This window comes from Oncorhynchus kisutch, linkage group LG16, assembly GCF_002021735.2.
Source record: "Oncorhynchus kisutch isolate 150728-3 linkage group LG16, Okis_V2, whole genome shotgun sequence".
NCBI lineage: Eukaryota > Metazoa > Chordata > Actinopteri > Salmoniformes > Salmonidae > Oncorhynchus > Oncorhynchus kisutch.
Window position 1 is genome coordinate 3,321,349 of NC_034189.2, and position 23,891 is coordinate 3,345,239.

At 48.8% G+C, this 23,891-nt stretch overlaps 1 protein-coding gene across 1 annotated transcript; it reads right to left on the reverse strand.

Annotated features, from left to right (window-relative positions):
• Nucleotides 1–87: 87 nt before the first annotated feature.
• LOC109881564 (muscle M-line assembly protein unc-89) lies at nt 88–22,764 on the reverse strand. Its single transcript, XM_031793052.1, has 10 exons — nt 22,690–22,764; nt 16,990–17,097; nt 15,675–15,736; nt 12,351–12,486; nt 12,166–12,240; nt 11,825–12,059; nt 11,597–11,675; nt 10,683–11,491; nt 6,764–6,873; nt 88–1,441 (listed from the first exon to the last, which is right to left on the reverse strand). The coding sequence occupies exons 7-10, from the start codon at nt 11,667–11,669 to the stop codon at nt 88–90; spliced, it is 2,346 nt and encodes a 781-aa protein (XP_031648912.1). The 5' UTR covers nt 11,670–11,675; nt 11,825–12,059; nt 12,166–12,240; nt 12,351–12,486; nt 15,675–15,736; nt 16,990–17,097; nt 22,690–22,764.
• Nucleotides 22,765–23,891: the final 1,127 nt, after the last annotated feature.

Consider the following 23,891-nt stretch of genomic DNA (forward strand, 5'->3'; position numbering starts at 1 on the left):
GTAGATAAAAGCAGGTACAGGGGAAGACAGGCAGACAGGGCAAGATAAAAGACAGGTACACTGGGCAGACAGGTAGGACAGACCGGGTTATTCATTCCTGTACTCACTGCGGTGATTTAGGCTCCTCCTCCCTGTACCGTTCTCTGTACCTTTTCTGTCTCCAGTTTCTCCGACTATCGGCACTCGTAGCCTCCGCCGGCGTCGAGTCGCACTTCTTGGCCTCCGCCGGCGTCGAGTCGGACTTCTTGGCCTCCGCCCGGCTCGAGTCGGACTTCTTGGCCTCCGCCCGCGGCTCGAGTCGGACTTCTTGGCCTCCGCCCGGCTCGAGTCGGACTTCTTGGCCTCCGCCCGGCTCGAGTCGGACTTCTTGGCCTCCGCCCCGGCTCGAGTCGGACTTCTTTGGCCTCCGCCCGGCTCGAGTCGGACTTCTTGGCCTCCGCCCGGCTCGAGTCGGACTTCTTGGCCTCCGCCCGGCTCGAGTCGGACTTCTTGGCCTCCGCCCGGCTCGAGTCGGACTTCTTGGCCTCCGCCCGGCTCGAGTCGGACTTCTTGGCCTCCGCCCGGCTCGAGTCGGACTTCTTGGCCTCCGCCCGGGTCGAGTCGGACTTCTTGGCCTCCGCCCCGGGTCGAGTCGGACTTCTTGGCCTCCGCCCGGGTCGAGTCGGACTTCTTGGCCTCCGCCCGGGTCGAGTCGGACTTCTTGCCTCCGCCCGGGTCGAGTCGGACTTCTTGGCCTCCGCCCGGGGTCGAGTCGGACTTCTTGGCCTCCGCCCGGGTCGAGTCGGACTTCTTGGCCTCCGCCCGGGTCGAGTCGGACTTCTTGGCCTCCGCCCGGGTCGAGTCGGACTTCTTGGCCTCCGCCCGGGTCGAGTCGGACTTCTTGGCCTCCGCCCGGGTCGAGTCGGACTTCTTAGCCTCCGCCCGGGTCGAGTCGGACTTCTTAGCCTCCGCCCGGGTCGAGTCGGACTTCTTCGCCTCCGCCCGGGTCGAGTCGGACTTCTTCGCCTCCGCCCGGGTCGAGTCGGACTTCTTCGCCTCCGCCCGGGTCGAGTCGGACTTCTTCGCCTCCGCCCGGGTCGAGTCGGACTTCTTCGCCTCCGCCCGGGTCGAGTCGGACTTCTTAGCCTCCGCCCGGGTCGAGTCGGACTTCTTAGCTTCCGCCCGGGTCGAGTCGGACTTCTTAGCCTCCGCTGATTTCTTGCTCTCCACTTTCTCCATCTTTTGTTCTGGTTTCTTACATTCAGTTTTTTTGCCTTCCAATTTTTTTACTTCCGTTTTCGTACTTTCCACCTTCTCATCCGTTTTCTTCCTGTCCGTTGCCTTTCCGCCCGTTGCCTTGCCGCCCGCTGTCTTGCCGCCCGCTGTCTTGCCGCCCGCTGTTTTTCTGTCCCTTTTCTGCCCGCCTGTCTTTCTACTCTTCTTCTCTTCAGCTCCATTTTTCCTGATGAAAGGAAGAAAAAAAAAGTTCATTATTTCAGAGCTTAGGGTATAGTGGGGCAGTGTGGGACAGAGTGGGGTAGAGTGGGGCAGTGTGGGACAGAGTGGGGTAGAGTGGGGTAGTGTGGGGTTGAGTGGGACAGAGTGGGGTAGAGTGGGGTAGTGTGGGGTTGTGTGGGGCAGAGTGGGGCAGAGTGGGGCAGAGTGGGACAGAGTGGGACAGAGTGGGGCAGTGTGGGACAGAGTGGGGTAGTGTGGGACAGAGTGGGGTAGAGTGGGGTAGAGTGGGGCAGAGTGGGGCTGAGTGGGGTAGAGTGGGACAGAGTGGGGTAGAGTGGGGTAGTGTGGGGTAGAGTGGGGCAGAGTGGGGCAGAGTGGGGCAGAGTGGGGCAGAGTGGGGCAGAGTGGGGTAGAGTGGGGCAGAGTGGGGCAGAGTGGGGCAGAGTGGGGCAGTGTGGGGCAGTGTGGGGTAGTGTATGGCAGAGTGGGACAGAGTGGGGCAGTGTGGGGCAGTGTGGGGCAGAGTGGGACAGAGTGGGGCAGTGTATGGCAGAGTGGGACAGAGTGGGGCAGAGTGGGACAGTGTGGGGCAGTGTATGGCAGAGTGGGACAGTGTGGGGCAGAGTGGGACAGTGTGGGGCAGTGTATGGCAGAGTGGGACAGTGTGGGGCAGAGTGGGACAGTGTGGGGCAGAGTGGGACAGTGTGGGCAGAGTGGGACAGTGTGGGACAGTGTGGGGCAGAGTGGGACAGTGTGGGGCAGAGTGGGACAGTGTGGGGCAGTGTATGGCAGAGTGGGACAGTGTGGGACAGTGTATGGCAGAGTGGGACAGTGTGGGGCAGAGTGGGACAGTGTGGGGCAGAGTGGGACAGTGTGGGGCAGTGTATGGCAGAGTGGGACAGTGTGGGGCAGAGTGGGACAGTGTGGGGCAGAGTGGGACAGTGTGGGGCAGAGTGGGACAGTGTGGGGCAGTGTATGGCAGAGTGGGACAGTGTGGGGCAGAGTGGGACAGTGTGGGGCAGTGTATGGCAGAGTGGGACAGTGTGGGGCAGAGTGGGACAGTGTGGGGTAGTGTATGGCAGAGTGGGACAGTGTGGGGCAGAGTGGGACAGTGTGGGGCAGTGTATGGCAGAGTGGGACAGTGTGGGGCAGAGTGGGGCAGTGTATGGCAGAGTGGGGCAGTGTATGGCAGAGTGGACAGTGTGGGGCAGTGTGGGGAAGTGTGGGGAAGTGTGGGGTAGTGTGGGGCAGTGTGGGGCAGTGTGGGACAGTGTGGGGCAGTGTGGGGCAGTGTGGGGCAGTGTGGGGCAGTGTATGGCAGAGTGGGACAGTGTGGGGCAGTGTAGAGCAGTGTGGGGCAGTGTGGGGCAGAGTGTGTGTGTGTGTGTCTGCTCAGAGCAGTGTGGGGCAGTGTGTGTGTGTGTGTGTCTGCTCAGAGCAGTGTGGGGCAGTGCGTGTGTGTGTGTGTGTCTGCTCAGAGCAGTGTGGGGCAGTGCGTGTGTGTGTGTGTGTCTGCTCAGAGCAGTGTGGGGCAGTGCGTGTGTGTGTGTGTGTCTGCTCAGAGCAGTGTGGGGCAGTGCGTGTCTGCTCAGAGCAGTGTGGGGCAGTGTGTGTCTGCTCAGAGCAGTGTGGGGCAGTGTGTGTCTGCTCAGAGCAGTGTGGGGCAGTGTGTGTCTGCTCAGAGCAGTGTGGGGCAGTGTGTGTCTGCTCAGAGCAGTGTGGGGCAGTGTGTGTCTGCTCAGAGCAGTGTGGGGCAGTGTGTGTCTGCTCAGAGCAGTGTGGGGCAGTGTGTCTGCTCAGAGCAGTGTGGGGCAGTGTGTGTCTGCTCAGAGCAGTGTGGGGCAGTGTGTGTCTGCTCAGAGCAGTGTGGGGCAGTGTGTGTGTGTGTGTGTCTGCTCAGAGCAGTGTGGGGCAGTGTGTGTGTGTGTGTCTGCTCAGAGCAGTGTGGGGCAGTGTGTGTGTGTGTGTCTGCTCAGAGCAGTGTGGGGCAGTGTGTGTGTGTGTGTCTGCTCAGAGCAGTGTGGGGCAGTGTGTGTGTGTGTGTCTGCTCAGAGCAGTGTGGGGCAGTGTGTGTGTGTGTGTCTGCTCAGAGCAGTGTGGGGCAGTGTGTGTGTGTGTGTCTGCTCAGAGCAGTGTGGGGCAGTGTGTGTGTGTGTGTCTGCTCAGAGCAGTGTGGGGCAGTGTGTGTGTGTGTGTCTGCTCAGAGCAGTGTGGGGCAGTGTGTGTGTGTGTGTGTCTGCTCAGAGCAGTGTGGGGCAGTGTGTGTGTGTGTGTGTGTGTCTGCTCAGAGCAGTGTGGGGCAGTGTGTGTGTGTGTGTGTGTCTGCTCAGAGCAGTGTGGGGCAGTGCGTGTGTGTGTGTCTGCTCAGAGCAGTGTGGGGCAGTGTGTGTGTGTGTGTCTGCTCAGAGCAGTGTGGGGCAGTGTGTGTCTGCTCAGAGCAGTGTGGGGCAGTGTGTGTCTGCTCAGAGCAGTGTGGGGCAGTGTGTGTCTGCTCAGAGCAGTGTGGGGCAGTGTGTGTGTGTGTGTGTGTCTGCTCAGAGCAGTGTGGGGCAGTGTGTGTGTGTGTGTGTGTGTCTGCTCAGAGCAGTGTGGGGCAGTGTGTGTGTGTGTGTGTCTGCTCAGAGCAGTGTGGGGCAGTGCGTGTGTGTGTGTGTGTGTGTCTGCTCAGAGCAGTGTGGGGCAGTGCGTGTGTGTGTGTGTCTGCTCAGAGCAGTGTGGGGCAGTGCGTGTGTGTGTGTGTCTGCTCAGAGCAGTGTGGGGCAGTGCGTGTGTGTGTGTGTCTGCTCAGAGCAGTGTGGGGCAGTGCGTGTGTGTGTGTCTGCTCAGAGCAGTGTGGGGCAGTGCGTGTGTGTGTGTCTGCTCAGAGCAGTGTGGGGCAGTGTGTGTGTGTGTGTCTGCTCAGAGCAGTGTGGGGCAGTGCGTGTGTGTGTGTGTCTGCTCAGAGCAGTGTGGGGCAGTGCGTGTGTGTGTGTGTCTGCTCAGAGCAGTGGTGGGGCAGTGCGTGTGTGTGTGTCTGCTCAGAGCAGTGTGGGCAGTGCGTGTGTGTGTGTCTGCTCAGAGCAGTGTGGTGCAGTGTGTGTGTGTGTGTCTGCTCAGAGCAGTGTGGGGCAGTGTGTGTCTGCTCAGAGCAGTGTGGGGCAGTGTGTGTCTGCTCAGGAGCAGTGTGTGGGGCAGTGTGTGTCTGCTCAGAGCAGTGTGGGGCAGTGTGTGTCTGCTCAGAGCAGTGTGGGGGCAGTGTGTGTCTGCTCAGAGCAGTGTGGGGCAGTGTGTGTCTGCTCAGAGCAGTGGTGGGGCCAGTGTGTGGTGTGTGTGTGTCTGCTCAGAGCATGTGGGGCAGTGTGTGTGTGTGTGTCTGCTCAGAGCAGTGTGGGGCAGTGTGTGTGTTGTTCTGCCTCAGAAGCAGTGTGGGGCAGTGTGTGTGTGTGTGTCTGCTCAGAGCAGTGTGGGGCAGTGTGTGTGTGTGTGTCTGCTCAGAGCAGTGTGGGGCAGTGTGTGTGTGTGTGTCTGCTCAGAGCAGTGTGGGGCAGTGTGTGTGTGTGTGTCTGCTCAGAGCAGTGTGGGGCAGTGTGTGTGTGTGTGTGTCTGCTCAGAGCAGTGTGGGGCAGTGTGTGTGTGTGTGTCTGCTCAGAGCAGTGTGGGGCAGTGTGTGTGTGTGTGTCTGCTCAGAGCAGTGTGGGGCAGTGTGTGTGTGTGTGTGTCTGCTCAGAGCAGTGTGGGGCAGTGTGTGTGTGTGTGTGTGTGTGTGTCTGCTCAGAGCAGTGTGGGGCAGTGTGTGTGTGTGTGTGTCTGCTCAGAGCAGTGTGGGGCAGTGCGTGTGTGTGTGTGTGTGTCTGCTCAGAGCAGTGTGGGGCAGTGCGTGTGTGTGTGTGTCTGCTCAGAGCAGTATGGGGCAGTGCGTGTGTGTGTGTGTGTCTGCTCAGAGCAGTGTGGGGCAGTGCGTGTGTGTGTGTGTCTGCTCAGAGCAGTGTGGGGCAGTGCGTGTGTGTGTGTCTGCTCAGAGCAGTGTGGGGGCAGTGTGTGTGTGTGTGTCTGCTCAGAGCAGTGTGGGGCAGTGTGTGTTGTCTGCTCAGAGCAGTGTGGGGCAGTGTGTGTCTGCTCAGAGCAGTGTGGGGCAGTGTGTGTCTGCTCAGAGCAGTGTGGGGCAGTGTGTGTCTGCTCAGAGCAGTGTGGGGCAGTGTGTGTGTTCTGCTCAGAGCAGTGTGGGGCAGTGTGTGTGTGTGTGTGTGTGTCTGCTCAGAGCAGTGTGGGGCAGTGTGTGTGTGTGTGTGTGTGTCTGCTCAGAGCAGTGTGGGGCAGTGTGTGTGTGTGTGTGTGTGTCTGCTCAGAGCAGTGTGGGGCAGTGCGTGTGTGTGTGTGTGTGTGTCTGCTCAGAGCAGTGTGGGGCAGTGCGTGTGTGTGTGTGTCTGCTCAGAGCAGTGTGGGGCAGTGCGTGTGTGTGTGTGTGTCTGCTCAGAGCAGTGTGGGGCAGTGCGTGTGTGTGTGTGTCTGCTCAGAGCAGTGTGGGGCAGTGCGTGTGTGTGTGTCTGCTCAGAGCAGTGTGGGGCAGTGTGTGTGTGTGTGTCTGCTCAGAGCAGTGTGGGGGCAGTGTGTGTCTGCTCAGAGCAGTGTGGGGCAGTGTGTGTCTGCTCAGAGCAGTGTGGGGCAGTGTGTGTCTGCTCAGAGCAGTGTGGGGCAGTGTGTGTCTGCTCAGAGCAGTGTGGGGCATGTGTGTGTCTGCTCAGAGCAGTGTGGGGCAGTGTGTGTCTGCTCAGAGCAGTGTGGGGCAGTGTGTGTCTGCTCAGAGCAGTGTGGGGCAGTGTGTGTGTGTGTGTCTGCTCAGAGCAGTGTGGGGCAGTGTGTGTGTGTGTGTGTGTCTGCTCAGAGCAGTGTGGGGCAGTGTGTGTGTGTGTGTCTGCTCAGAGCAGTGTGGGGCAGTGTGTGTGTGTCTGCTCAGAGCAGTGTGGGGCAGTGTGTGTGTGTGTGTGTCTGCTCAGAGCAGTGTGGGGCAGTGTGTGTGTGTGTGTGTCTGCTCAGAGCAGTGTGTGTGTGTGTGTGTCTGCTCAGAGCAGTGTGGGGCAGTGTGTGTGTGTGTGTGTCTGCTCAGAGCAGTGTGGGGCAGTGTGTGTGTGTGTGTGTCTGCTCAGAGCAGTGTGGGGCAGTGTGTGTGTGTGTGTGTGTCTGCTCAGAGCAGTGTGGGGCAGTGTGTGTGTGTATGCATGAGGCGTGTGCGTATGCATGAGGCGTGTGCGTATGCATGAGGCGTGTGCGTATGCATGAGGCGTGTGCGTATGCATGAGGCGTGTGCGTATGCATGAGGCGTGTGTGTATGCATGAGGCGTGTGCTCACGGTGTCCGTGTAGGTTTAAGGTTGTGTCTTCTCAGGCCCTTCCTTCTAGTGAGAAGTCCTTGTAGAGACTTCAGGACACTCTCTCTCCTGGCCGCCAGACGCCGCCGACGCTGTACACACACACACACACACACACAGGATGTGATGTCACTAACAGGATATTACATCACTATCAATCGTCACTAATATTGGACAGTTGGTCTGCATTTCAAACGACCATATAGTTAAAAGTAGGGATAGCTAGAGAACGAGTGTTGCACGGTATACCTTATAACTAGCTATAACTCACGGTATACCTTATAACTATATAACTAGCTATAACTCACGGTATACCTTATAACTATATAACTAGCTATAACTCACGGTATACCTTATAACTATATAACTAGCTATAACTCACGGTATACCTTATAACTATATAACTAGCTATAACTCACGCGTATACCTTATAACTATATAACTAGCTATAACTCACGGTATACCTTATAACTATATAACTAGCTATAACTCACGGTATACCTTATAATTATATAACTAGCTATAACTCACGGTATACCTTATAACTATATAACTAGCTATAACTCACGGTATACCTTATAACTATATAACTAGCTATAACTCACGGTATACCTTATAACTATATAACTAGCTATAACTCACGGTATACCTTATAACTATATAACTAGCTATAACTCACGGTATACCTTATAACTATATAACTAGCTATAACTCACGGTATACCTTATAACTATATAACTAGCTATAACTCACGGTATACCTTATAACTATATAACTAGCTATAACTCACGGTATACCCAAACTTCTGTATTTCCACACTAGACCATGAAAAAGGGTTCGGTACTAAATACTAAAATTTGTGTTACTTTCTGCCAAAAGTGTCTCAAAGATCAAGCCTGTATATCAGCATAGCCGACCTCTTATAGCCTGCACCCTGTCTGCTCCACTAACTCACTGCTAGCCTGTACTGGGAGTCTGGGCTGCATCATGTTAGCTCCACTAACCCCCTGCTAGCCTGTACTGGGAGTCTGGGCTGCATCATGTTAGCTCCACTAACTAACTGCTAGCCTGGGAGTCTGGACTGTATCATGTTAGCTCCACTAAATCACTGCTAGCCTGGGAGTCTGGGCTGCATTATGTTAGCTCCACTAACTAACTGCTAGCCTGGGAGTCTGGACTGTATCATGTTAGCTCCACTAACTCACTGCTAGCCTGGGAGTCTGGACTGTATCATGTTAGCTCCACTAAATCACTGCTAGCCTGGGAGTCTGGGCTGCATCATGTTAGCTCCACTAACTCACTGCTAGCCTGTACTGGGAGTCTGGGCTGTATCATGTTAGCTCCACTAACTCACTGCTAGCCTGTACTGCATCATGTTAGCTCCACTAACCCCCTGCTAGCCTGTACTGGGAGTCTGGGCTGCATCATGTTAGCTCCACTAACTCACTGCTAGCCTGAGAGTCTGGGCTGCGAGTGTAGCGAAACGCTTGTGCTTCTAGTTCCGCCAATGCACTAATGCAGATACCATCTACTGTATCTTGCCTATGCCGCTCTGTACCATCACTCATTCATATATCTTTATGTACATATTCTTTATCCCTTTACACTTGTGTGTATAAGGTAGTTGTTGTGAAATTGTTAGGTTAGATTACTTGTTGGTTATTACTGCATTGTCGGAACTAGAAGCACAAGCATTTCTCTACGCTCGCATTAACATCTGCTAACCATGTGAATGTGACCATTAACATCTGCTAACCATGTGACCATTAACATCTGCTAACCATGTGACCATTAACATCTGCTAACCATGTGACCATTAACATCTGCTAACCATGTGACCATTAACATCTGCTGACCATGTGACCAATAACATCTGCTAACCATGTGACCATTAACATCTGCTAACCATGTGACCATTAACATCTGCTAACCATGTGTATGTGACAAATAAATTTGATTTGCTTCTACACCTGCATTGCTTGCTGTTTAAATTACCGTTATGTAATTAAATTGGTTAAAAAAAAATATGGTAAAATTGATTGCATACTGAACTAAAATATAAAAAGCAACGTGGAACAATTAACGAGTAACAGTTCATATAAAGGAAATCAGTCAATTTAAATTAATTAGGTCCCGAATCTATGGATTTCACATGACTGAATCTATGGATTTCTATGGATTTCACATGACTGGGAATACAGATGTGAATCTGTTGGTCACAGACACGTTAAAAAAGGTAGGGGCGTGGATCAGAACACCAGTCGGTATCTGGCGTGGATCAGAACACCAGTCGGTATCTGGCGTGGATCAGAACACCAGTCGGTATCTGGCGTGGATCAGAACACCAGTCGGTATCTGGCGTGGATCAGAACACCAGTCGGTATCTGGCGTGGATCAGAACACCAGTCGGTATCTGGCGTGGATCAGAACACCAGTCGGTATCTGGCGTGGATCAGAACACCAGTCGGTATCGGGCGTGGATCAGAACACCAGTCGGTATCGGCCGTGGATCAGAACACCAGTCGGTATCTGGCGTGGATCAGAACACCAGTCGGTATCTGGCGTGGATCAGAACACCAGTCAGTATCTGGCGTGGATCAGAACACCAGTCGGTATCTGGCGTGGATCAGAACACCAGTCAGTATCTGGTGTGGATCAGAACACCAGTCAGTATCTGGTGTGGATCAGAACACCAGTCAGTATCTGGTGTGGATCAGAGAACCAGTCAGTATCTGGTTCCACCATTTGCCTCATGCAGCGCGACACATCTCCTTCACATAGAGTTGATCAGGCTGTTGATTGTGGCCTGTGGAATGTTGTCCCACTCCTCTTCAATGGCTGTGTGAAGTTGATGGATATGTCGATCCAGAGCATTCCAAACATGCTCAATTGGTGACATGTCTGGTGAGTATACAGGCCATGGAAGAACTGGGACATTTTCAGCTTCCAGGAATTGTGTCCAGGTCCTTGCGACATGGGGCTGTGCATTATCATGCTGAAACATGAGGTGATGGTGGCGGATGAATGGCACGACAATGGGCCTCAGGATCACCAAACGGTATCTTGGTGCATTCAAATTGCCATCTATAAAATTGTGTTCATTGTCTGTATTGCCCATACCATAACCCCACCACCACGGGGGACTCTGTTCACAACAGCAAACCGCTCGCCCACACGACGCCATACACGTGGTCTGCGGTTGTGAGGCCGGTTGGACGTTATGCCAAATTCTCCAAAACGATATTAGAAGCGGCTTATGGTAGAGAAATGAACATAAAATTATTTGGCAACAACTCTGGTGGACATTCCTGCAGTCAGCATTCCAATTGCAAACTCCCTCAACTCGAGACATCTGTGGCATTGTGTTGTGTGACAAAACTGCACATTTTAAGAGTAGCCTTTTATTGTCCCAAGCCCGAGGTGCACCTGTGTAATGATCATGGTGTTTAAATCAGCTTCTTGGTATGCCACCTGTCAGGAAGAAGGATTCTCTCACTAACAGGGATGTAAACAAACAAGAAAGAAATCGGCTTCTTCAGAAGTTTATTCGGGGATCTTTTTATTCCAACACTTTTTACATGTTGCGTTTCTATTTTTGTTCCGTGTATAATTTATTCGTTACATGTTGATGTAAAAAAAAAAAAAAAAAAGATCTACCGTTAACGATATTGTTATTCAAGATGGCCAACGATTGAACAGAGCAGTAGCTGAGTTAACCTGTCCAATGGCTAATATGCCATCTTTTGTTGCCGTGGTATCGTTTAGGTATCTTTTTCCTATCAAATATTGTGACTGTATCGAGTATTGTAATACTAAACCTGATATTAGGGTCAAAATGCTAGTATGGTGACAATGCTGTAGGGAATAGGGGGCCATTTGGGACCTGTCAGAGAGCACTCACCTCTTCATCCTGACCAGGACTGATCTCTGTGACAGTATCGGTCTCCTTCACTGCTACCCCAGCCTCCTCCTCTTCGTTCCCCTTCACTGCTACCCCAGCCTCCTCCTCTTCGTTCCCCTTCACTGCTACCCCACCCTCCTCTTCGTTCCCCTTCACTGCTACCCCACCCTCCTCTTCGTTCCCCTTCACTGCTACCCCACCCTCCTCTTCGTTCCCCTTCACTGCTACCCCAGCCTCCTCCTCTTCGTTCCCCTTCACTGCTACCCCAGCCTCCTCCTCTTCGTTCCCCTTCACTGCTACCCCACCCTCCTCCTCTTCGTTCCCCTTCACTGCTACCCCAGCCTCCCCCTCTTCGTTCCCCTTCACTGCTACCCCAGCCTCCTCCTCTTCGTTCCCCTTCACTGCTACCCCAGCCTCCTCCTCTTCGTTCCTCTTCACTGCTACCCCAGCCTCCTCCTCTTCGTCCCCCTTCACTGCTACCCCAGCCTCCTCCTCCTCTTCGTCCCCCTTCTTAACCTCTTCCTTGTGGATTACTTGTTTGTCTGTTTCTAAACTTTCCACCTTCCTCGTCTTCCTCATCTTACTGACTTCAATCTTTCCCTCTTCAACACCAACTTCCTTTATCTTCTCTCCCTCATCATCCTTTTTCCTCTTCCTCCCTCTTCTCTCCTCCGTTATCTTCTCTCCCTCATCATCCTTTTTCCTCTTCCTCCCTCTTCTCTCCTCCTGTGTCTTTCTCTCTTCTGTGGTCTTCTCGCTCTTTGGAGTGGACGAGCTTTTCTCCTCCGCCAATCTCGTCGTCTTGCTGGCTGTGGAGACCAGAACAGGGCGGCCATTTTAGAATCCCTGTCCCATGACACCACATTGATATGACTGATACAAAATGGCTGACAGATAGTGGCAATATTCTTTACCTGGTGGGATTACAGCCGAACTGGCCGGGGCTGTCTTCTGCCCTTGGACAGGCTCGTCCTGGGTAGAATACATTCCGATCTAATGACACGAATTAGCATAGCAGAGGTTATTGGTCTTTAAATCGATTTATAAACACGTTTATACATCGGCAATTAAAAATATTTTATACCTCTAGGTTCGACAGATAAATGTTAAGTTTAGAAACATTGGTGCGTTCCCCTCCATACCTTTTTCCTTTTCTCAGCTCTTGTGTTGGCCGGCGTGTCGGTCCTCTGTTGGCCGTCGGCAGATGTTTTTCTGATTCCCGGCAACGCCCTGTTTCCCGGCAACGCCCTGTTTCCCGGCAACGCCCCTGTTTCCCGGCAACGCCCTGTTTCCCGGGGCCGTCACTGACACTGTCTTGATAGTCTTCGCTTGTGTTTTAGGGGCCTTTATTGGGGCCTGTTTAAGGGAGGTGGACATCTGTAAGTTGAAGTAAAAAAATAAAATATATATATATATATATATATAAGTTATTTCCTACTATTATATAGCTACTGTCTGTATCACAGCCGGACAGTTGACTCACTTTGACCGGTGCAGATGTCTTGGACTGGTCTGGCTTTTTCTCTGGTTGCTCTTTTTTAGCTGGGGTAACACCCACCTGTTTCAGACAGAGAAACAGAGACTGAGCTGAGAGAGAGAGACATTCCAATTCACTACATGGAGGGAGGTGTGTCAGAGAGCGAGAGAGTGTGTGTGTGTCCTCCTCACCTTCTGTTTGCTGCATACTCTAGGAGTGTTCTCTATCTCCCACATGCCCTCTGTGAAACCTCTAATGCGCACTCCTTTCCCATATCTGCCCTTGTTCCCTACGTAGGTCACTATATTTTCAGTGGGTATGGATGCTCTGGGAACGACAGAAGAAGACTCGGTCCACAAACAAGAACAGAATGACAGAAATCATCAAATCCCCATTTTGGTCCTTTATCAGACACTTATCTAGTGACTTACAGTCAGTACAAACCAATCATACACTTCCAATTGGAGACTACTAGCATGTAATAACCATGATAAATTATAATAATGATAATAAATCATAATATGAGAATAATAATAATAATAAATAATGATAAAAAATATATAAAAAAAGATAATTAATGAGACAATAAAAAATAATGATAATAAATATTGATAAATGCTGTTAAAAAAAAATATATATATATATATATATATATATAATAACAATGATTAAATAACAATAATGATTAAAAATAATAACAATGATCATTAATAATAATAAATAATGATGTTATTGGAGTAACCAGTAAAAAAATATTCCCGTCCCTTGGTCGCTCGTCTTTTCAGTTCGCGACTGGAACGAGCTGCAACAAACACTCAAACGGGACAGTTTTATCTCCATCTCTTCATTCAAAGACTCAGTCATGGACACTCTGACTGACCGTTGTGGCTGCTTTGTGTGATGTATTGTGGTCTCTACCTTCTTAACCTTTGTGCTGTTCTCAATAATGTTTATACCATGTTGTGCTGCTACCATGTTGCTGTTAGGTTGTGTTTCTGATCTCTCTATATGTGGTGTTGTGTCTCTCTTGTTGTGATGTTTGTTTTGTCCTATATTTATATTTTATTTATTGTAAATAAGAATTTGTTCTAAACTGAAACTAAAAGTTAAATAAAATGTTTTTAAAAAGCTGCATCAGTAAATCAGCTGGAAGGAAGGACAGGAAGGAAGGACAGGAAGGAAGGACAGGAAGGAAGGACAGGAAGGAAGGACAGGAAGGACAGGAAGGAAGGACAGGAAGGACAGGAAGGACAGGAAGGACAGGAAGGAAGGACAGGAAGGAAGGACAGGAAGGAAGGACAGGAAGGAAGACAGGAAGGAAGGACAGGAAGGAAGGACAGGAAGGAAGGACAGGAAGGAAGGACAGGAAGGAAGGACAGGAAGGACAGGAAGGAAGGACAGGAAGGAAGGACAGGAAGGACAGGAAGGAAGGACAGGAAGGACAGGAAGGAAGGACAGGAAGGACAGGAAGGAAGGACAGGAAGGAAGGACAGGAAGGAAGGAAGGACAGGAAGGACAGGAAGGACAGGAAGGACAGGAAGGAAGGACAGGAAGGAAGGACAGGAAGGAAGGACAGGAAGGAAGGACAGGAAGGAAGGACAGGAAGGAAGGACAGGAAGGACAGGAAGGAAGGACAGGAAGGACAGGAAGGAAGGACAGGAAGGACAGGAAGGACAGGAAGGAAGGACAGGAAGGACAGGAAGGAAGGACAGGAAGGAAGGACAGGAAGGAAGGACAGGAAGGACAGGAAGGACAGGAAGGAAGGACAGAAAGGACAGGAAGGAAGGACAGGAAGGAAGGACAGGAAGGAAGGACAGGAAGGAAGGACAGGAAGGAAGGACAGGAAGGAAGGACAGGAAGGACAGGAAGGAAGGACAGGAAGGACAGGAAGGAAGGACAGGAAGGAAGGACAGGAAGGACAGGAAGGACAGGAAGGAAGGACAGGAAGGAAGGACAAGAACAGGAAGGATAGGAAGGATAGGACAGGAAGGACAGGAAGGAAGGACAGGAAGGACAGGAAGGACAGGAAGGAAGGACAGGAAGGAAGGATAGGAAGGATAGGACAGGAAGGATAGGAAGGATAGGACAGGAAGGAAGGACAGGAAGGAAGGACAGGAAGGACAGGAAGGAAGGACAGGAAGGACAGGAAGGAAGGACAGGAAGGAAGGACAGGAAGGAAGGACAGGAAGGAAGGACAGGAAGGATAGGAAGGATAGGACAGGAAGGACAGGAAGGAAGGACAGGAAGGAAGGACAGGAAGGACAGGAAGGAAGGACAGGAAGGACAGGAAGGAAGGACAGGAAGGGAGGATAGGAAGGATAGGAAGGATAGGACAGGAAGGAAGGAAGGACAGGAAGGAAGGACAGGAAGGATAGGACAGGAAGGAAGGACAGGAAGGATAGGAAGGATAGGACAGGGAAGGACAGGAAGGATAGGACAGGAAGGAAGGACAGGGAAGGAAGGACAGGAACAATAGAAAGGAAGGACAGGAACGATAGGAAGGAAGGACAGGAACGATAGGAAGGAAGGACAGGAACGATAGGAAGGAAGGACAGGAACGATAGAAAGGAAGGACAGGAACGATAGAAAGGAAGGACAGGAACGATAGAAAGGAAGGACAGGAACGATAGAAAGGAAGGACAGGAACGATAGGAAGGAAGGACAGGGTGGAAGGATAGGAACGATTGGAAGGAAGGATAGAGAAGGATAGGAAGGAAGGGTAGAGAAGGATAGGAAGGAAGGACAGGAAGGAAGGATAGGAACGATAGGAAGGAAGGACAGAAACGATAGGAAAGGAAGGAATAACAGGAAGGAAGGACAGGAAGGACAGGAAGGAAGAACAGGAAGGAAGGACAGGAAGGATAGGAAGGATAGGACAGGAAGGAAGAACAGCAAGGAAGGACAGGAAGGATAGGACAGGAAGGACGGACAGGGAAGGACAGGAGGGATAGGAAGGATAGGACAGGAAGGAAGGACAGGAAGGAAGGACAGGGAAGGAAGGACAGGAACAATAGAAAGGAAGGACAGGAACGATAGGAAGGAAGGACAGGAACGATAGGAAGGAAGGACAGGAACGATAGGAAGGAAGGACAGGAACGATAGGAAGGAAGGACAGGAACGATAGGAAGGAAGGACAGGAACGATAGGAAGGAAGGACAGGGTGGAAGGATAGGAACGATTGGAAGGATAGGAACGATTGGAAGGAAGGATAGGAAGGAAGGACAGGAACGATAGGAAGGAAGGACAGAAACGATAGGAAGGAAGGACAGAAACGATAGGAAGGAAGGACAGAAACGATAGGAAGGAAGGACAGGAACGATAGGAAGGAAGGACAGGAACGATAGGAAGGAAGGACAGGAAGGAAGGATAGGAACAATAGGAAGGAAGGATAGGAACGGCAGGAAGGAAGGATAGGCACGATAGGAAGGAAGGACAGGAAGGAAGGGAACGATAGGAAGGAAGGACAGGAAGGAAGGATAGGAACGATAGGAAGGAAGGAAGCCTCCTCTACTTACGTCTGGTGAGTTCCAAAGAAAAACACTGGAACCTTCTTCTTAGAGCTCTCGCCCCGGGCGATCTGTAGGAGAAACACAGACACTACTATCTATCTGTAGGAGAAACACAGACACTACTATCTATCTGTAGGAGAAACACAGACACTACTATCTATCTGTAGGAGAAACACAGACACTACTATCTATCTGTAGGAGAAACAGACACTACTATCTATCTGTAGGAGAAACACAGACACTACTATCTATCTGTAGGAGAAACACAGACACTACTATCTATCTGTAGGAGAAACACAGACACTACTATCTATCTGTAGGAGAAACAGACACTACTATCTATCTGTAGGAGAAACAGACACTACTATCTATCTGTAGGAGAAACACAGACACTACTATCTATCTGTAGGAGAAACACAGACACTACTATCTATCTGTAGGAGAAACACAGACACTACTATCTATCTGTAGGAGAAACACAGACACTACTATCTATCTGTAGGAGAAACACAGACACTACTATCTATCTGTAGGAGAAACACAGACACTACTATCTATCTGTAGGAGAAACACAGACACTACTTATCTATCTGTAGGAGAAACACAGACACTACTTATCTATCTGTAGGAGAAACACAGACACTACTATCTATCTGTAGGAGAAACACAGACACTACTATCTATCTGTAGGAGAAACACAGACACTACTATCTATCTGTAGGAGAAACAGACACTACTATCTATCTGTAGGAGAAACAGACACTACTTATCTGTAGGAGAAACAGACACTACTTATCTATGTGTAGGAGAAACAGACACTACTTATCTATGTGTAGGAGAAACAGACACTACTTATCTATCTGTAGGAGAAACAGACACTACTATCTATCTGTAGGAGAAACAGACACTACTATCTATCTGTAGGAGAAACAGACACTACTATCTATCTGTAGGAGAAACAGACACTACTATCTATCTGTAGGAGAAACAGACACTACTTATCTATCTGTAGGAGAAACAGACACTACTATCTATCTGTAGGAGAAACAGACACTACTATCTATCTGTAGGAGAAAGACACTACTATCTATCTGTAGGAGAAACAGACACTACTATCTATCTGTAGGAGAAACAGACACTACTATCTATCTGTAGGAGAAACAGACACTATCGTCTGTCTCGACCATCTTCCTCTCCTGAGCCCGTTAGGGATTTGCAGTAACGAGACAAAATCATAACTAGCCATTAGGTAGTGAAACGTGGTCAAATACAAAAGGTTTGTCAACAACATCAGCAGACAGTCGGTGTGTGTTAGACTCACCCTGGCCGGCCAATGGGGGAAGCCCCTCATCTTGGCGAAGACCAAGTCCCCAGGTTGGAACGTGTCTGCTGCCTTGCCTGGCATCCTGCTGCAGCACTACTTCTCATACTGTGGAGAGGAGAGGAGGGAGCTAAGGTCGCACCGATAGAGATCAGCTGACAGGACAGACACGTCACTAAACACTAGTGGATGAGAGGCAGTTGGTTTGCAAAACAGACACACAATTTTGATGTCAATGAACGATATAAAACACATTGATTCTTGAAGAATATAACTGCCTCGTGAGTTTAGCTCAACTGTGGAACTCTATCAGAACCCAAGCTTGCTAAGTTAGCCCTCAACAGGAAGTGAATGGTAAACGAAGAGCTAGCTGTCAGGACCACACAGTAACAAAGAGCTAGCTGTCAGGACCACACAGTAACAAAGAGCTAGCTGTCAGGACCACACAGTAACAAAGAGCTAGCTGTCAGGACCACAGAGTAACAAAGAGCTAGCTGTCAGGACCACAGAGTAACAAAGAGCTAGCTGTCAGGAACCACACAGTAACAAAGAGCTAGCTGTCAGGAACCACACAGTAACAAAGAGCTAGCTGTCAGGAACCACACAGTAACAAAGAGCTAGCTGTCAGGAACCACACAGTAACAAAGAGCTAGCTGTCAGGAACCACACAGTAACAAAGAGCTAGCTGTCAGGAACCACACAGTAACAAAGAGCTAGCTGTCAGGAACCACACAGTAACAAAGAGCTAGCTGTCAGGAACCACACAGTAACAAAGAGCTAGCTGTCAGGAACCACACAGTAACAAAGAGCTAGCTGTCAGGAACCACACAGTAACAAAGAGCTAGCTGTCAGGAACCACACAGTAACAAAGAGCTAGCTGTCAGGAACCACACAGTAACAAAGAGCTAGCTGTCAGGAACCACACAGTAACAAAGAGCTAGCTGTCAGGAACCACACAGTAACAAAGAGCTAGCTGTCAGGGACCACACAGTGTTAGACATTCACAGTAACAAAGAGCTAGCTGTCAGGACCACACAGTAACAAAGAGCTAGCTGTCAGGAACCACACAGTAACAAAGAGCTAGCTGTCAGGAACCACACAGTAACAAAGAGCTAGCTGTCAGGGACCACACAGTGTTAGACATTCACAGTAACAAAGAGCTAGCTGTCAGGACCACAGTAACAAAGAGCTAGCTGTCAGGACCACACAGTGTTAGACATTCACAGTAACAAAGAGCTAGCTGTCAGGACCACAGAGTAACAAAGAGCTAGCTGTCAGGACCACACAGTGTTAGACATTCACAGTAACAAAGAGCTAGCTGTCAGGAACCACACAGTAACAAAGAGCTAGCTGTCAGGAACCACACAGTAACAAAGAGCTAGCTGTCAGGAACCACACAGTAACAAAGAGCTAGCTGTCAGGAACCACACAGTAACAAAGAGCTAGCTGTCAGGAACCACACAGTAACAAAGAGCTAGCTGTCAGGAACCACACAGTAACAAAGAGCTAGCTGTCAGGAACCACACAGTAACAAAGAGCTAGCTGTCAGGGACCACACAGTAACAAAGAGCTAGCTGTCAGGGACCACACAGTGTTAGACATTCACAGTAACAAAGAGCTAGCTGTCAGGACCACACAGTAACAAAGAGCTAGCTGTCAGGAACCACACAGTGTTAGACATTCACAGTAACAAAGAGCTAGCTGTCAGGACCACACAGTGTTAGACATTCACAGTAACAAAGAGCTAGCTGTCAGGAACCACACAGTAACAAAGAGCTAGCTGTCAGGAACCACACAGTAACAAAGAGCTAGCTGTCAGGAACCACACAGTAACAAAGAGCTAGCTGTCAGGAACCACACAGTAACAAAGAGCTAGCTGTCAGGAACCACACAGTAACAAAGAGCTAGCTGTCAGGAACCACACAGTAACAAAGAGCTAGCTGTCAGGAACCACACAGTAACAAAGAGCTAGCTGTCAGGGACCACACAGTAACAAAGAGCTAGCTGTCAGGGACCACACAGTGTTAGACATTCACAGTAACAAAGAGCTAGCTGTCAGGACCACACAGTAACAAAGAGCTAGCTGTCAGGAACCACACAGTGTTAGACATTCACAGTAACAAAGAGCTAGCTGTCAGGACCACACAGTAACAAAGAGCTAGCTGTCAGGACCACACAGTGTTAGACATTCACAGTAACAAAGAGCTAGCTGTCAGGACCACACAGTGTTAGACATTCACAGTAACAAAGAGCTAGCTGTCAGGAACCACACAGTGCAAGACATTCACAGTAACAAAGAGCTAGCTGTCAGGAACCACACAGTGCAAGACATTCACAGTAACAAAGAGCTAGCTGTCAGGACCACACAGTAACAAAGAGCTAGCTGTCAGGACCACACAGTGTTAGACATTCACAGTAACAAAGTAAGCCAGGACACAAAAAAACAAACATCTTCACCGTTTCATATCATCGAAATCGATCCCAGCACATTTTTTGGGGGGGCTCATTCAGTAGTTTTTACCTGATGAACCATTTAGTTTACATACATTGAAAATGATACTGTTGCTGCTTCCTGTTGCCATGGTGATGTATGTCATAACACTGCTTTTAGAATGTTCAAATTCATAATCAATAAGTTGAAATAAGTTGTGATATTTTTTTTGGGGGGGGACAAATACAAAAACATTACTTACTCCCTACACACACACACACACGTTACACTTGTATTCTAGGGTTGTACCCCCAATTTTTTTAGAATAATCTTGGTCGACTGAGAGTCATCTGTTCTTTCAACCAATCGATTGGTTGACTTGTTTTTTTATTTTTTAATGTTAAGGTGTATTTCTCCCATATATAGACATGTGAATACAAATCACCCATAGGCTACTGAGCTTGTCTGATGTATATCCTAGAAATCACCTTGTCTATGCATGGCCTGTCTGCAAGGAACATGAAACACTGTATCAACTTGGCCCAAGGCTTGTGCAAACTTAGAATAAAATACTCTGGGTCCTCAAGAGTTTCCCACTCCAGTTAGCTCTGGACAGACAGGGATAATTAGCAATCAGGCAGGCCTATTTTATGACTGATACACGGGATCAGAGCATGACATTTTTTTCCCCCCTTTTCATGCTGAGTGGTTATCGAAAAGGGAGAACGCTTTGAGGGATTTTCCCAACAGGCAACGTTGAGAAACTACATCAATGGATGTAAAAAAAAAAAAAAACATCAGACTTGCTTTTTGAGGTGAAAATAACTGAGAAACTCCACATTGATGGTGAGTGAAGACAATCAGAAATACTAATCACATTTTATAGGTCTATATTTGGCCTACTTCTACAGTAATTACATAATCAGATGCATAATCAGATGCATATCCTTGCTGAAGATTGACAGGAGCACTCCAAGGCAAAACTGGTAAAAGGAATGAAATAAACCAAAACTTGTTCCTCACAAGGTCACAAGGTCACGGTCTCTGTAAACAACATGTCCACTCAGACAATGACAACAATAGGAATAATCAATGATAATAAATTAATCAAACATTGTAGATTAGAAATTATGAGAATAACGTTAACGATGTACGACTAGTGATACTGGTGTGTAGCGGACCGGCCCGCTTGGGAGACGGCCAGCGGACCAGTGGGAGGCAGGGTCCTTCGGCTCCCACCTACCCTCACCGTTAACAGAACTGGGGGGGGGGGGGGGGCTGAGGACACAGTCTACCTAGCTGGCACATGGTGTTGCTCCTGCCTGCTATGTACCAGATTCCTCCTTAGGACTAGCTGGCTAAGCTAGCAAACAGTGTCCTTCACTCCCACCTGACATCAGCAAACCTCTCGCCCACACACCATACACAGTCTGCCATCTGCCTGGTACAGTTGAAACTGGGATTCATCTGTGAAGAGCACATTTCTCCACCGTACCCAGTGGCCATCGAAGGTGAGCATTTGCCCACTGAAGTCAGTGACGACACCGAACTGCAGTCAGGTCAAGACCCTGGTGAGGACGACTGGCTTGTCTTCTCTGGTTTCTGACAGTTTGTGAAGAACTTCATTGGTTGTGCAAACCCTCAGTTTCATCAGCTGTCCGGGTGGCTGGTCTCAGAAGATCCCGCAGGTGAAGAAGCCGGATTTGGAGGTCCTGGGCTGGCGTAGTTACACGTGGTCTACAGTTGTGAGGCCGGTTGGACATACTGACAAGTTCTCCAAAAACGACTTATAGTAGAGAAATGATCATTAAATTATCTGGCAACAGCTCTGTTGGACATTCTTGCAATCAGCATGCCAATTGTACACTCCCTCAACTTGAGACATGTGACATTGCGTTGTGACAATTCATATTTTAGAGTGGCCCTTTACTGTCCCCAGCATAACAGTTTTGCTTCCGTCCCTCTCCTCACCCCTACCTGGGCTCGAACCAGGGACCCTCTGCACACATCAACAACAGTCACCCCACGAAGCATCGTTACCCATCGCTCCACAAAAGCAGCGGCCCTTGCAGAGCAAAGGGGAACAACTACTTCAAGGTCTCAGAGCAAAGGGGAACCACTACTTCAAGGTCTCAGAGCAAAGGGGAACCACTACTTCAAGGTCTCAGAGTGAGTGACGTCACCGATTGAAAACACTATTAGCGTGCACCCTGCTAACTAGCTAGCCATTTCAAGGGAAACCACTACTTCAAGGTCTCAGAGCGAGTGACGTCACCGATTGAAAACACTATTAGCGTGCACCCTGCTAACTAGCTAGCCATTTCATACTGGTTACACCAGCACAAGGTGCACCTATGTAATGATTATGCCTAATAAATAATCAGCTTCCTTATAAGCCACACCGGGTGGATGGATTATCTTGGCAAAGGAGAAATGCTCACTGACAGGGATGTAAACAAATTTGGGCACAATTTCAGAGTAATAAGCTTTTTGTGCCTATAGAAAATGTCTATAATCTTCTATTTCAGCTCGTGAAACATGGGACCAACACTTTACATGCTGCCTTTATATTCTTGTTCAGTCTACGTCCGAACTCATTATCAAATACACTTCTCAAAACGTAAGTCACTTAGGTATTACGTTTATTTTGATTGGCGATTTTCTACATTTATCGAAAGTCCCATTTAAGTGGCCTGATTTCAGATGCACGTAACTGTCCATTTAAAGCAGGATTACTAGGGGAACAAATGTTCTGGCAAAGCATGTAAACGTTAACTATTACACGAATCTGACTGTCCAAAATAATTGCATTATCGTGTGCATGTAAGCGTACTCATTGACACTCAAAGAGTATTGGGAGGCTTGGGCGCCATTTGTCGCAAAGTTAGAACCCGATGCACCAGCCAAACAAACACCCTTCCCTCCACCAGTTAGCGAGAACAACTGGAAGCCATGCAATGGTCAGTCAATAACATGCTTATGTGGCTGCCTTCATATTACACCCTCGTAATACACACACGTTCAATAGCTCGGAGCTCATAAATGTGCTGGATTCTTTCGCGTCTTTTTGCTATATATTAAGATAGCCTCGTTGTAAACATGACCCATCTATTATAATTAGCACGCCGAGTCATTGAAAACGGAACTCCGTTGTATCATTTCTCCGTTATTAGATTGCTAACTTTGACACACAATAATGCATTGTAGCTAGACAGTCTAGTTACAAAATAATACAAATAATATGCATGCGTATTGTTAAAATTTCATACCAGAAAACAAGTGGCCCCGAGTTGTAAAGGCGTGCCTGTGACTCGCAGCAGGAATTGAATGTAACTCACCTGTGTGAAGTTAGCTACAATAACAAACAACCGGGGAAATATGCGGTTCGACTTCAAAATAAAAGTTTCCCCTTTGAAATCGATTCAAAAACGGATAAAAATAGTGGAATCATGACACATTTGAACGAATTAATTCTAAAATAGTTTGGAATGTTGTTATAAATATATATATATTTTTAAATACAATAATTCATTTGACACAAAACAGTATACATCTGTTGAAATATGTAGATTTATTAGACTTGTAAATTGCATTGTGGGCCATACTTCAATATGTTGCTAGCTTCACACAGGTCTCACTCCCGCCCTCGGCTGGACTGGGTCATGGCTAGACGGTATCTATCTTTTGTCAAATGAACGTCAAAAGTTATTGTTTATTGCATTTCAGCTAACCCTTACCCTTTTTCTAAACTAACCCTAATTCTCATAACCTGCTACGTTAATGATCATAACCTGCTGCGTTAATTATCCTAACCTACTACGAAGTCAAAGCTCACGTTAACTTGACATGGATCCATTCTTGCCGTTATGGCGGCCGTACCAGGAGGGCATGCCAGGGGGGGGACATACTTCGCAGAATAAAGGACATAACGTTACCTATAAAACGAATGCATACCAGTTGAACATTTTAGCCAGAGCTGGAGTTTAAATAAAACTTTACTCAGAGTTTCTAAACCTAAACCAGCACCCACCCGTAGCACGCGCTCCAGCAGGTATATTTCACTGGTCACCCCCAAGGCCAATTCCTCTTTGGCTGCCTTTCCTTCAAGTTTTCTGCTGCCAATGACTGGAACGAACTTTAAAAAATCACTGCAGCTGGAGACTCATATCTCCCTCACTAGCTTTAAGCACCAGCTGTCAGAGAAGCTCACAGTTCACTGAACCTGTACATAGCTCATCTGTAAACAGCCCATTATCTACCTCATTCCCATACTGTTATTTATTTTGCTCCTTTACACCCAAGTATCTCTACTTGCACATTCATCTTCTGCACATCTATCACTCCAGTGTTTAATTGCTAATTACTTCGCCACTATGGCCTATTTATTGCCTTACCTCTCTTATCCTACCTCATTTGCACACACTGTATATAGACTTTTTTCTATTGTGTTATTGACTGTACGCTTGTTTAT

What these genes read in the sequence shown, in the direction of transcription:
- LOC109881564 (XM_031793052.1), bottom strand. Translation starts at nt 11,669, where the DNA reads ATGTATTCTACCCAGGACGAGCCTGTCCAAGGGCAGAAGACAGCCCCG. An exon ending in GTCCTGGTCAGGATGAAGAG is followed by an intron (nt 6,874 to 10,682) that starts GTGAGTGCTCTC and finishes GTGTGTGTACAG; the next exon opens with CGTCGGCGGCGTCTGGCGGC. An exon ending in CTTAAACCTACACGGACACC is followed by an intron (nt 1,442 to 6,763) that starts GTGAGCACACGC and finishes TCCTTTCATCAG; the next exon opens with GAAAAATGGAGCTGAAGAGA.